This window comes from Meleagris gallopavo, chromosome 7, assembly GCF_000146605.3.
Source record: "Meleagris gallopavo isolate NT-WF06-2002-E0010 breed Aviagen turkey brand Nicholas breeding stock chromosome 7, Turkey_5.1, whole genome shotgun sequence".
In the NCBI taxonomy this organism is placed as follows: Eukaryota; Metazoa; Chordata; class Aves; order Galliformes; family Phasianidae; genus Meleagris; species Meleagris gallopavo.
In genome coordinates, this window is record NC_015017.2 from 22,343,821 (window position 1) to 22,356,281 (window position 12,461).

Below are 12,461 nucleotides of genomic sequence, written 5' to 3' on the forward strand. Positions count from 1 at the left end.
CGGCCCGGCCCGGCGCAGCTCTGGCGGCAGCGGGCAGCGGGGCACAGCCGCGCTCTGCTGTCTGCACACCGCCACAGCCGCACTGCCAAAACGACGCGTCAGGTCCGCCGCTTAATAAGATTTACGATCAGATTTTTCCTTCCCAAATTCACTCGGGAGCTGATCCCTCACTGCATTTTTCAGAATAACGTTTGAATCTCTTTCCCAGGGGCCAGTGTCGCCTCCGTCCCCGTTTCTGAAGGGACGCTTCTCTGCTCAAAGAAACGGCACAGAGCTGGGTTGTTGTGTGTGTGCTTTTTTAAAGACAAACATAGAATACATTTACTAACCTATTGTGAACGCCATTCCCTCCTCCATTAACAAATCACTGTCATTGGCTAGAAAAGAAAATAAAAACGCTTTTATAGTTGTTGTCTCGTTTCACCTTTTCTTTTTTTTTTCTTTCTTTCTTTCTTTTCTTTTCTTTTTTTTCGTTTTTTTCTTTTTTTTTTTTGTGTTGGTAACAGCGCCTAGCACTCGGTTTCAGAACCCGTTCCAGCTCACAGGTGCCGCGCACGCTGGCCCCGACCCAAGACCCGATCCAAGCGCCCGTTCTCATTGTCCCTGCCGCCCACCCCACCACCCTACAGCTCCACCGGGGTTTTCCCACTCCCGCCGTCGTTTTTCTCCCCAGCCTCAGCCCCGACGACTCCTCGGATCCTGGGACATGTCTGGGAGGATCGCCCGCGGAGATTCCCCTGCAGGTTCGGGGCTGCCATCCCGGTCTCGATCGCACTTCTGCCGCCGGAGCCCTCTCAGCGGGAGGAGATGATGCTCCGGTTGGGGCCGCTTACCGTGGTGCCACACCTCGGGGTGCCCATGGAAGTAGGACCCGATGCCGTGGCCGACGAAGAAGGGGCACACCTGGAAGCCACCCCGCTGTGCCACAGAGCTGCAGGGCGAAGAGGACATCATTAACGAGCACGGCCCGACCCTGCCACACATCCGTACCGCCATCAGCAGCACCCAACGCAGGGCCGCTGCCAGTTCTGAAAGAAAGCAGCCATTGCGTAACCATCATTAGGTTTCAGAGTGAATGGGCCTGTTGGGGCAGAGCATGGAGCAGTGCAGCCCCTGCTGCCTGCAGTGCCCCGCTGTGTGCACCTGTGGCCTGTGCCAGTGTGGAGGGAAACACCAAGCTGTTCCCTTCTGAAATACTGCAAACATCCAGTGCCAAAATGCACTGCAACTCCAGAAAATCTGTTCATGTTGTAATGAACAATGTATTTCTACTGAACCCATCAGCACTGTCCCCAAAACAAATCATCATAATTGTGGCACTTCAGTTCTGCTGGGAAGATCTGTCCGGTCCTTCTCAGACTCTCAAAAAGAGCATCTTCCAGAGAGACAGATGTTCTGTCTGTGGAACAGAGCCTGGCCCCGGGCCTCTTCCCACCAGGATGGGATTTTGTGCAGAATGTTAGGAAAGCAAAATCCCATCCTGGTGCCCAAAGCTGGGGACCCAGAGGTCTGGGAGTACCCTGTGAAGCAGGCCAGGCTCTGCCAGCAGGCCATTCTACAGCACTGATCCAGGCAGCTCAGCCAGCCCCATCCCAAATGGAAATCTGGGACACCTGAGGTGGAGTGCAAGTGACAGAGGAGCTGCTCCTGAGTATCATCCCCACAGTGTGCCCAGAGCAAACAGGAGCACGGAAGCGGGACAGAAGGCAGTCTGTCTGAAAACATTTTGTCTACAAACCTAAAAGCTTCATTTGTTCATTTAAGATCACAGTGGGCCCTTCACACTTCAGGTTTGCTTGTAGTGACAGCTGAACAAATGTGTCCGCTGCCTCAGTACAGACAGCCATCACATTTCTATCTGGAGAAGACTGGAAATTTCATGTTTAGCTGTCCCCAAATTCCTAATTTCTGGCAAAGAAGGATACTAATATGGCTAGAAATTGGGCTTCAATTTGTGGCACTCAAGGTCCAGAGCTTGATGTTATATATAGTTGATGTGGAAAAAAAACCCATGACGGTTTATGTAACAAGAGGTCCCTGCAGTGAGGGAAATCCATGCCCCCCACCGTGCCAGCTAGCCTGGGTCATGGCTGGGGCTGGCTGTGACACCACTGAAAGCCGAAGAAGATCAGAGAGGAATCACAAAGTCAGATTACTCAGAAACATACACAAAATGAAATGGAAGGTCTCCGGTGACCCAGCCTACAGCAATGCAGATAATGGTTCCCAGACGGGGGAAGCAATTCCCTGAAGAGAGATGGGAGGCCTGACATGCACCACATGGTGAGCTGTCCCTTCTTCTTCACATGGCTTTCCGTGGGAGCGCAAATGGCCCCACCAGCTGCTTTGAGGCTGTGCCCCATGCCCAGCTGAGCAAGGGCACCTGGGGCACTGGTGTGACAGTGTTCCCTCCTCTTGCCCTGAAAGAAGTGGTTCTTGTGCATGGCAGTAGTGAATTCTGCCACTTCCTTGCCCAAGAGATCAAAAACATCAGTACTTAGGTGGTTGGGACCAAAACAGGGGATGCTGGAATCAAGACAGGAGATGTGGAGCTCACGAGCTGTGACACCCACATTGACAGGCGCCTGCACTCCCCTGCCTTCCCACTTGAACTTGTCTACAAGCTGACTTGGTGTTCTTTACCTAAAAATGCAGTGTGACCAATGAAGCTGACACAACATGCAGAAAATTTGAGGAGAAAATAAGCTGCAGGTATACAACTTGGTCACATTCAGTCTGGTTTTAACATTGTGCTTCAGAAGGGAGTATAGGGAATTTCAAAGCATTCCACAACTACTAGCTTCACTTCAGAGTACTGAGAAAACCCAGTGAGCTGTCACACCCACAAGGGCACTGTGAAACCCTGCTCCCATCACGAAGGTGGCTGCCAGCCCTGCTGCAGCTTGCTAGGGCCGTTCTGTCAGCGCGAGTGTGCTGCTCGCACAGGAAGTGCTGTGTGAACTGCTGGCCTCCGCCATCCCTCTGCCCACCAGCATCCAGGGCTGCAGGACCTGGCTAAAAACTTGGATAGGACAGAGCGGGGCATTCTGCCCATCTTTGCCATTTGTGGCTGATAGCAGCTCGGAGTTTTGGCCTGGCTGCCTCACTCAGGGTCTGCCAGCAGCGGCCTTTCTATCCAACTCTCCCTGGAGGGCAGCCCCAGAGGATTACAGGCTCTGCTCTGTGTAGACACACCTGGAGTGGCGCTGGCTGCAGATGGGACAGAAGGGCGAGAGAGAAGCGGGGCTGAGGGGAAGGAGAGCAGCAGCATGGGGCTGAGGCACGGGGCTGCCTCCACTCAGCTGGGGCAAGGCCCAGTCCTGCCGGTGCCCAGACAGCACAGATACGCTGCGTTGGCAGCACAAAAAAAACATAGGGATTCTTTACCACAACCTTTGTTAAAAATATCCATTGATAACATTCACCATTACGCATTTTATTCTTGGAGCCATGTAGCACACTTGGGCAGAGGTGAATTGGTCAGGATTAAAAGCATAATCATTTAATGAGCCCAGTACTTGATTTCATGTTTTGCTGCCGAGCGGTACAGCCCAGTGTCTGCAGTTGAGTACCTGCAGGGCTGTTCCTCTGCAGCAGGTGGCAAAGTGCCCACGCCAGGATGGAACAGCAGCAGTTGAGCTGGAAGGGGAAGGTCAGTGCGGGCAGCACATGGGCAAAGACCCTGTATGCTGCCATCGTGCTCCTGAGGGGACGGCAGAGCTGGGCATCAGCTCCTTCTCTACCAGATGGCATCTATCTAACCCCTGCCAGAGGAGGGATGAGTGTGGAGATGTGCTGCAGCCCAACAAATTGCAACAATGCAGCAACAGGCAGGGCTGCATTTCTGCGAGCTCTCTCTAGTGCTCTGCCCCTCTGAAAGGAGTTTTTGGGTGTATGGGACAAATCTCTCCCATTGAGAGGTTGAAAAGCAAGTTGGCAGGACTTCCTTATAGGGCTGGTCCTGAGCCTCCCACAGAGCCCCAGTGAGCATCCAGGAGTAAATAGGTGTCCCAGCTCCAGAGTGAACAACATCCACTCTCTCAGGACTGGAACTCCCATTCCGGGACCAGAAATTCCCAAACCTACGCTGCCTTTTCTTTCTACTGGATTCTGTTGCTTTTTCCTCAAGCTAGGTCTGGTCCGGTACAATAAGCCCTCACTAAGGAAACTAAGCAAACCAAACCCTGCTTTGAGCCTGGCCAACATCCCGCACTGCAACCTGGGCTGAGCATCATAGGGAACCCATTCCCAGCTATGGGCACTTCCCCCAGAGCCTGCAGCTCTCCCCGGAGCCAGAACTTTGGCACATGCAGCCTCACAGAGCAGCATGACCAACCCTACCCATTCATAGCAGCAGGCAGTGAGCCCACCTGGGAGACACCAGGAGATAACAGATCCATGGACGCTGCTTTTTTATTTTTCTTTCTTTCTTTCTTTCTTTCTTTGTTTTTTTTTTTCTTTCTTTCTTTCTTTAATTCTTGAAATCAGTATCAGCCTAAATTAAATTTGCATGTGGTAAAAAATATTTACTTTCAATAAAACCATATTAACTAATTTGAGAAAATAAATTTTGACTGAGAAAATATTACAGTATTTTTCACTTAAGTAGTAATCCTAGACTGAGGGAATACACAAGTTCAGGGATTCCCCATAATGACAATAAATGTTGAGGTATAATTAGTAATATTTTTGAAAGCCAACAATTGTTTCATGAAAGAAAGGTACATTTGAGTTTCAAACTGGAACACAAATTACTGTATTTTTCTTACAATAGTGTTGAACTTTTATTTGAGGTTCTCTGTTTCTGAAAGCAGACATGATGGATTGAAATAAAAGATAATTTATTGCAATGCTTACTTTCAAGTGCAGAGAGAAGCAGTGTAATTGTAATTTACTGTAGCTGTCAAGGAAAATCTATCACAGATGACATTAAAATGACTTATTTTGCCTGAGCCACTTATTGTTTAAATGTGCATAATCTGATAGAAACAGATTTTTAAAAATCTGCTTTATATTGTTCTAAATTAATATCAAAACATACACTTAGGAGTTAAGCATTTTAAACCATTTATTAATACTTTCCTCACTACTATTTTTTCCTAGGAGTTGAAAATTGGTTCATTTAACAATATCGCATTTATGTTTTCTAGCTCTATACACCCACAACAGTTCCACATATCTAAGCTCAGTGGCTAAAACGTAGATTTCAAACCAGCTTTGTTTCTGTCTGAAAGAGAAATGCCACCAGCAGTAGAAGGAAATGGGAATACAGGGCCCAATTCTGTTCCCACTGGGGCCAATTGACAGTTTTGCCACCATCTTCAATAGGAACATGTTAGCAAAGATTCCCATTCTTCCTGGCAGAGTAACTCCTGCATCCACGTAATCTTGTTTTTGCAACTCCTAGGCGATGTGACACAGAACTACTGCCCATGAAACACTCTGTTTCAGCTACTGAGCTTCCGCAACAAAAAATATCTTATGATGCAAGGTTATTCCTGTAATACAATTGTTCCTAAACCATTTATAGGAAGCAAATATTCTGATTTTTGGCGTCTAAGATACATTCTTGAGCACTTCTATAGAAAATATGGACGAAAGATACCTAGACACATCTCCATTCCAATGGGCCTAAACATTCTCAGTTGTTTACAATCTCTAAAGTCTCCCAAAACAGAAGAATTTGATAGATGGATGCGAAGGCAGAAAGCTGAGCAACCAGAAACACACAGCTTCACCCATTCTCTTTCAGCAGAGGCACTGTTAAAGGGATTCTAACAAACCGGCACATTTAAACCATCTACACTGTAAAATCTTGAAAAATAAAGTTAACAATCTAGTATTTCATATGCAGGATTGGACGTCTACTGGCTTTGATTCATCTGCTTTTAGAGGGAGCACTGCTGATATATTTATACTCTGCAAGTAAACTGACCTCCGTAACAGCACAGTAAAAATTCAATGTCACATTCAATTCTGTTCTTTTTTTTTAATCATTCCTTTTTTTTTTTTTTATTTTTTTTTTAAATTACAGCTAGAATTAATGTAGTGAATCTGTAATGAAATGCATTATCCTGCATGGAGATTTATCAGATTTTCCAATTGAATGCCATGCTTTGCTCGCACTAGCTGGAGTTCACCTGCATGTTGGTGTGGCGTGTGGCTCCTTTTTGTAAAGAGTTAAGTTGAACACAAAAAAAGGGAACAAAGGTCAGCACCCAGCCGCCACTTGAATGTGAGATTTTTCTTTTTATTCCCCTTGATGTATACTAGGCTCTGTGTTATTAGTCTTAATGATGGAAAATTGTAGTGTTGATACAAATCTTTTTTTCAAAGTAGTAGGCGGGAGCTCCATTTGTTAGTAAGTTTTTTTGTGACTAAAAGCCATGGACAGTACATTTATGTAGCAGTAAAAGGCCTAGATGCTCTTTCCATAGCAGAGCTAATTATTCCTACTGTGACCTTACTGATCTACCCTGTTCCTAGTACATCTCATCTGCACGCCTGTTCCTCTGTGTAGATGGTGTCAGAGAATATGAAAAACCCTATAATGAAACCATTTTCATGATGGAGAAAGGCTACTGGAGTTGCACTTGCTACAAAGAGGCTCAATTATATGAGTAATTGTGATAATTTTCTACATTCATAGCCTTCAATGGGGAAAAAAGAATGAGAGCCACAAAGGAAAATTACTTTAACAAGAAAGTACAGAGAGTAAAAATGGAAGAAGAGACAAAAAGGGGGAAAAAATAACCAGAAAAAAAGTTTAAAAAATAGATCTGGAGGGAGGAATAGCAAGACAGGGAGAACAACAGAAATGCTCAAAAAGCCTATGTGCAGCTGTGTTGCACAATTAAATTGAATTTTTTTTTCTGCAGTTGATGAATGTGACTACTGCAAATGTGCCTCTGTAGTTAGCTATCATTTGTTGTTCCGTGACAGGAAAAGGATAATTACCTCTCAGAGAGAATCAAAGGCTGACATGCCCTTTAGACACAGCCATGAATGCAGAGCTCGATAGAATGCTTGAATAAGAATCTAGTGTTCTGTGCCCCCTTCTACTCAAGAATAAATTTTGTTAAAATGCAAGAGCACCACCAGTAAATTTGTTGAACCCTAGGTGTTCAAAAATATGAGGTGCATCTATCGACTCATCCCATTTGCAAAAATAAAACTACATTTTGAATTCACTTCTATTATATTCATGGACAGTAAGATAGTGAGATATGCATTAAATTTCTTTTCCCAGTAGGGGTCTGATTCAACATTTCCTATGAAAGAACAGAAAGACACTATCCTTTTTCTCCAGGCTAGTTAGCCTATAATTTAAAACTGTCAAAAACACAATTTTATACAAAGTCTTCAATAAAAGCTTCTCAGATATAACCCAAAGAGGTTTTACTAAAGTTTGATTCAGACTCTGTTACAATATTTTTAAAGCTATAAACACATCTGACTGATATTTTGCCGTTTGCTTTTTTCCTTAAAGTATCTGAAGATTTACAGAGAAAAAAAAGCAGCATCCTTTCAAGGTGACTAAGCCTTGCAGCTTTTAAGTAATCGCAACGTATTCAATAGTATGCTGGGACCATTAACAGTCCAATGAAGTATTGCTTAATGAAATGTATACAATATATGCCTTTTTAATTTTTTTTTTTTTGCAAGCATTTTTAAATGCTCTATAGGCACCTAAAAAAATTAAGCACAATTTTATTCCAAACTGCCAGAAGAGCCACGAGTGATGGCTAGATCAGATGCAAAACAGGGAAAAAATCTCTTAATGCGAACTCTTTCTTCCCCATGACGTTAGTATGCACTGCTCTTTGTAAGATAAGAAGCTCTCGAGTTAAATATTTTTGTACTTTTTAAACAGAGACTTATTTATGTTGACTAACTCCTTTGTAAGATTCGTTATTGCTATACAATGAAAACAATGGCTTCTAACTTTCTTACATCATTAGACAGATGAGGTATAGTTTCGCAAACAAATAAAACAAAACAGAACAAAACAAAAAACCCACCACAGATTACATCTATTAATATAAGTCTACCTTACGAATATCTTTGATTCTTTCCAAGTTATCTTTGCTGAACCTGGTGTAACTCACTTAAAAAAAAAAAAAATCCCTCTTACGCAAAGAACAACATTATAGCTTGGCAGTTCACATACTGATATCAGACTGAAATGATGGTTTTGAATCATAAAACATGTCATCAGCTTTATACCAAACCTCCAATAACCTTTGTCCCACTTGCCAGCCCTCCCTTTACTTGTCAATATAAGGCTTACCTGATTGTGTTTCCAATTACAGAGAAGGGAGCCCCTGGTCTGCAAGCTGCAATTGCTTCATCTCTACATTTCCTGGCAACCTCCACTAACTTTTGACCAGATTTATCCACACTGCCCACCAAAAAGGTTTCAGAAGTGTCACCATGGTAGCCATTGTAATACACCTAAACACATGCAGAAATGTAAAGACAGTTTCTTGTTTTGCATCGAGAAACAGATCATCTAAACTAAATCTATTGTTTCTAGGAATGAGCTATGTATTGCAACAGATAGGTCACTGGTAGGCTGCATGTGAGAGAATAAGACTGGAAAAGCAAAACACTGGAGGAAGGGGAAAAAAAAAAAAAGCACAAAAGACTGCAAGGTGCATAAGGGATGCCAATTAAAAACTCGACAAATGCAGAAGTTGTGTGTGGCCATCCAGCAGAGCACAGAAGGAGACATGGGTGACGCTGCTCAGGTAGGGGACAGGAGCATGCCAGAAGCTAGGAGGGGGCCATGCAGACACTCAGTGCCAAGGGGGTCCCAGGGCTGGGATGGGGAAAGCTGCCAGTCCATCAGCAGTGGTTGGGAGAGCGATCCCTCCACAGGGAACGTCCCCATGCCTGTACGGTGGGATTCTGCTCAGGCAGAAGGCGCAGCGACCTGTTGTACTAATGACCTGCTGGCTTTCTGTTTGTTTGTTTGTTTGTTTGTCATTTCACAGGCTCAAAGCCTCAGCTCTCCTGAAGTTCCCTCTTGGGTAGAGCTCTTCAGCACTGTGTGGAAAGGGGTTTTGCAGCTCTGCAGTACGGCAGGAGAGACACAACTGTGGGAGCAAGCCAAATTTCCCTATCAAAAGACAAATTGTAATGGGGCACAGTTTTGATCTTCTAAAACATTTTTTTCCGCAAACAGTGGGCAACTATCCTCCTGGGACTAATGACTCACCAAGACTGAAGCACTGAACTTTTGCCACTCGCAAGCTATTTGTGAAAGACACAGACTCACATTCCTTTTGGTCAATTGCAAATGGAAAAAAAAATAAATTGGCTACAGACGGTTTATCTCAGGGCCAGGTTTGTGTTGGGGGAGATGTAAAGAAAATGCAGGCAGCTGCCGGTGCACAGCACTGCACAGGACAGTGAATGGCAGCGAGGATCCAACTTTGCAGTCCTCCCGGCGCACACCTCCCTCTGCCAGCTGGAGCTGCTGCTAGATCTGCTTTTACAATTTAATGCCTGCTGGAGAGGTTTCACTCCAGCTAGTTCGTATGTAAGCCAAATGAGTTCAGTTGTAGCTCTAGCAAGTACGGCACTTAAAAACCAAACAAAAACATTACACTTCATCATCCTGGAGAAATGGGTACAGATTTAAAACACAGCAGAGCTTAAAAATAATTGCATTTACTGCTGGCCATCAACTGCAATTATGTATTTTTAACATTAATAAACTACAACCACAGCAACTGTAACACACTAATTCCTTAAAAGTCAATGAAAGATTTGAGTTGCAAGAAGCTTTACCTGCCAATAGCTGGCTGGAAATTGTGCAATGCTGACAGTTCACCGATGCATAATGCTTCTCTTTCTACACTTAAATACATTCTAAAGGCTACACGATGAAGCCAATAAAATTTGTATTTCACCTATGAAATTCTACCATCTGAACTGCACAAAAATAGATTTTTTCTTCAAATAATTTGTATGTCGTGCAAAGTGTTTATAGTTAATAACCAGAATATTATTTAATCATTTTATAGAACCTGTATGCAATTATAAACAATTTGTTGAGGCATATTTACTTTGATTTTTACACTGTTCCCCTGTGAAACATCCCAATTCTGCTCATTAAAAATAAATTAAAAGATCAATTAGCAATGCTGCAAAGTAATATTTCTTCCTTAAGTTGTTTGGAACTGAACAGTTCCCAAACACAGCATAGTTCAGTTTCATACAATATAAAATGTTTTCAAAGATAATTGGCAATTCCTACCCTCGCAGGAATTTTCACATTCACGGGAACTTTGAAATTTATTTTGTTTTTTGAGGGTAAACAGAACACAGTAAGAACATATTTTCCAAAAGACCACTAATATTTGGTTGTACATCTTTTGTAAAGTGGGGTGGAAAGGATGCATACTCCATGTTAATACAAAAATATCTGGGTTAGTATATCGTGGAAAGCATCTGTCATATGAATCTGAACAGTTGTGTTTTTTTCTAAATCTAAGGAGTTGTTAATATTATCCTGACAGATGAAATAACAGCAACAACAAAAAAAAACAACAAATGAGTCTTAATGAGTTACAAAGAAATGAGATGTTAAATCCTTGGCTGTTGCAAGCTGATTTGGTCTAGTAAAATGAGCAAAGCTACATCAGTTCACCACAGTACAAAATTAGGCCCAAAATATACTGCAAAAAAGAAAGATCACATCAAAAGATCACTGAAGCTGGCAGTCAGAATTCTACAATTAGAAAGTATGGAAATGGGGAAGAAATAACAAGGAAAAAAATGCCCAGAACAACGCAGTTCTGCATCAGACATATACCATGGGAAAAGGTCAGTGACCCTAATGTTCATAGGAAAAGTGATTTAAAAGCTGGAATCTCATGCTCGGAAGTAAGTCCAATTGAGATTTCTTCACTTCTACTAGTATGAAATTTGGGCCCAAAAAAACCAGTATTAAGTTATCAGGAGTTTTTTAACGATTAAAAAATCTCATCCCTATGGTACTCCTTTGTATGTCAAAAATTGGAAAATAAAGGCAGAATTCGAAAGACATCTGTGTCTGTATTAAAAATAAACACCACTTTGGGAAAATAAAAGCATGTGCAATGAAAAGACAAAAAGCTTCTGCAAGACACAAATACACTGCGCTGCCTGTATGAAACGAGAATTAAGTTCCCAGTTTCTGTATTTTCCTGCTCCCACAGAAATCCAGCCGGTGTTTATTTAAGCAGCTGTAATTGACCATTCTCTGGAAATATTAAGTCACGGTTATATCACACTATTTCTGTTTCTGTGCAAAAGGTTCAGGGCTTTTATACCAGAAATGGAACACAACACTACCTTCGGGGATTTTAATAAATGTAGGGAACACTGCTAGCAAAAGAGTTGCTGTCCAAATAGACTGACACACACAGGCCAATGTAGCCTCTAATGACAGAGTAAGATAATGACAGGCCCCACTCAAAATCAGCAGGAAGAGGAAGATCAATCTTGGCAGAGTGAAGGAAAAATGCTGGCTTTCTTCATGTTAGCTCATCTCATACATATCTATCTTCAGCTGCTGCCCAGTACTGCGGTGCTCTGCATTAACTACACAGTGGATCAATAACAATTACACCTTCTGAGAAACATGACACATAGCAGGATTGGGTTGACATTTCACTTAGGCCAACATTGATCTCAGTGCATCTGATTCCAGTCCTAAATTCAAGTCAGGCCTGGGTCTAGCTGGAATAAACACACAGTTAAAAACAAAAAAGGAAACCAGCTGCTTGTGCCTTGCCTTAGAAGTAAACAGCACATCCATCTGTGCGCTCCCCATCTCCCATCCACTATTCTGTCTATCCTGTTGCTACCAGGAACTCTAAAGTTGATCAAAGACTATTTTTTATATGAATTACTCACCGTGACATCAATGTTGATAATATCTCCATCCTGAAGAGGTCGACTGAAACAAAAACAGAAAGGAGAAAAATAATGGTGACAGACGGTTCTCAACAAAGGGAACATAAGAATAAACACCTAATGACACATACATAAAAATCAGAGGGTAGAGATTTTGTGATGGAGGAGGGCAGAGGAAAACAGAATAACCGTTTTTAATGTTCAGCTCTGACTACTTTGAGAACAAGTGTAGCTGAATATAAAATAATGAGAAACAACTAGCGGGAAAATATATCAACATCTGAAAAATCCACTATTATGTTTATTCTTTTTCTCTCACTAGGGTTTGTATTTTACTTTGTGAGTAGCTGAATGTGTTGCAAATGATGATAATAAAAAAACACATAAATTCAAATATATTTATTCCTTACCCTATACTTATTTCACTGGAGAAAAAAAATCAGAATTATTCTCTGTACTGTTTTTTTTTAAATTATTATTTATTTTCCATGCACTAAACTCTAAAGGCACTATGCTGTTTTTTTCCCAATATCTGGACAAACAGGATAATATTA

At 42.6% G+C, this 12,461-nt stretch overlaps 1 protein-coding gene across 1 annotated transcript in view; it reads right to left on the reverse strand.

The window, feature by feature from the left end:
• Positions 1-10: 10 nt before the first annotated feature.
• Positions 11-12,461, reverse strand: part of METAP1D (methionyl aminopeptidase type 1D, mitochondrial) — a 39,742-nt gene continuing 27,291 nt past the window's right edge. The window contains exons 5-9 of the mRNA XM_019617201.2: positions 11,908-11,950; positions 8,291-8,454; positions 834-931; positions 330-377; positions 11-251 (exon numbers count right to left, since the gene is read on the reverse strand). Coding sequence (XP_019472746.1) covers positions 112-251; positions 330-377; positions 834-931; positions 8,291-8,454; positions 11,908-11,950 — 493 coding nt within the window. The 3' untranslated portion in view covers positions 11-111. The remainder of the gene's footprint in view (positions 252-329; positions 378-833; positions 932-8,290; positions 8,455-11,907; positions 11,951-12,461) is intronic.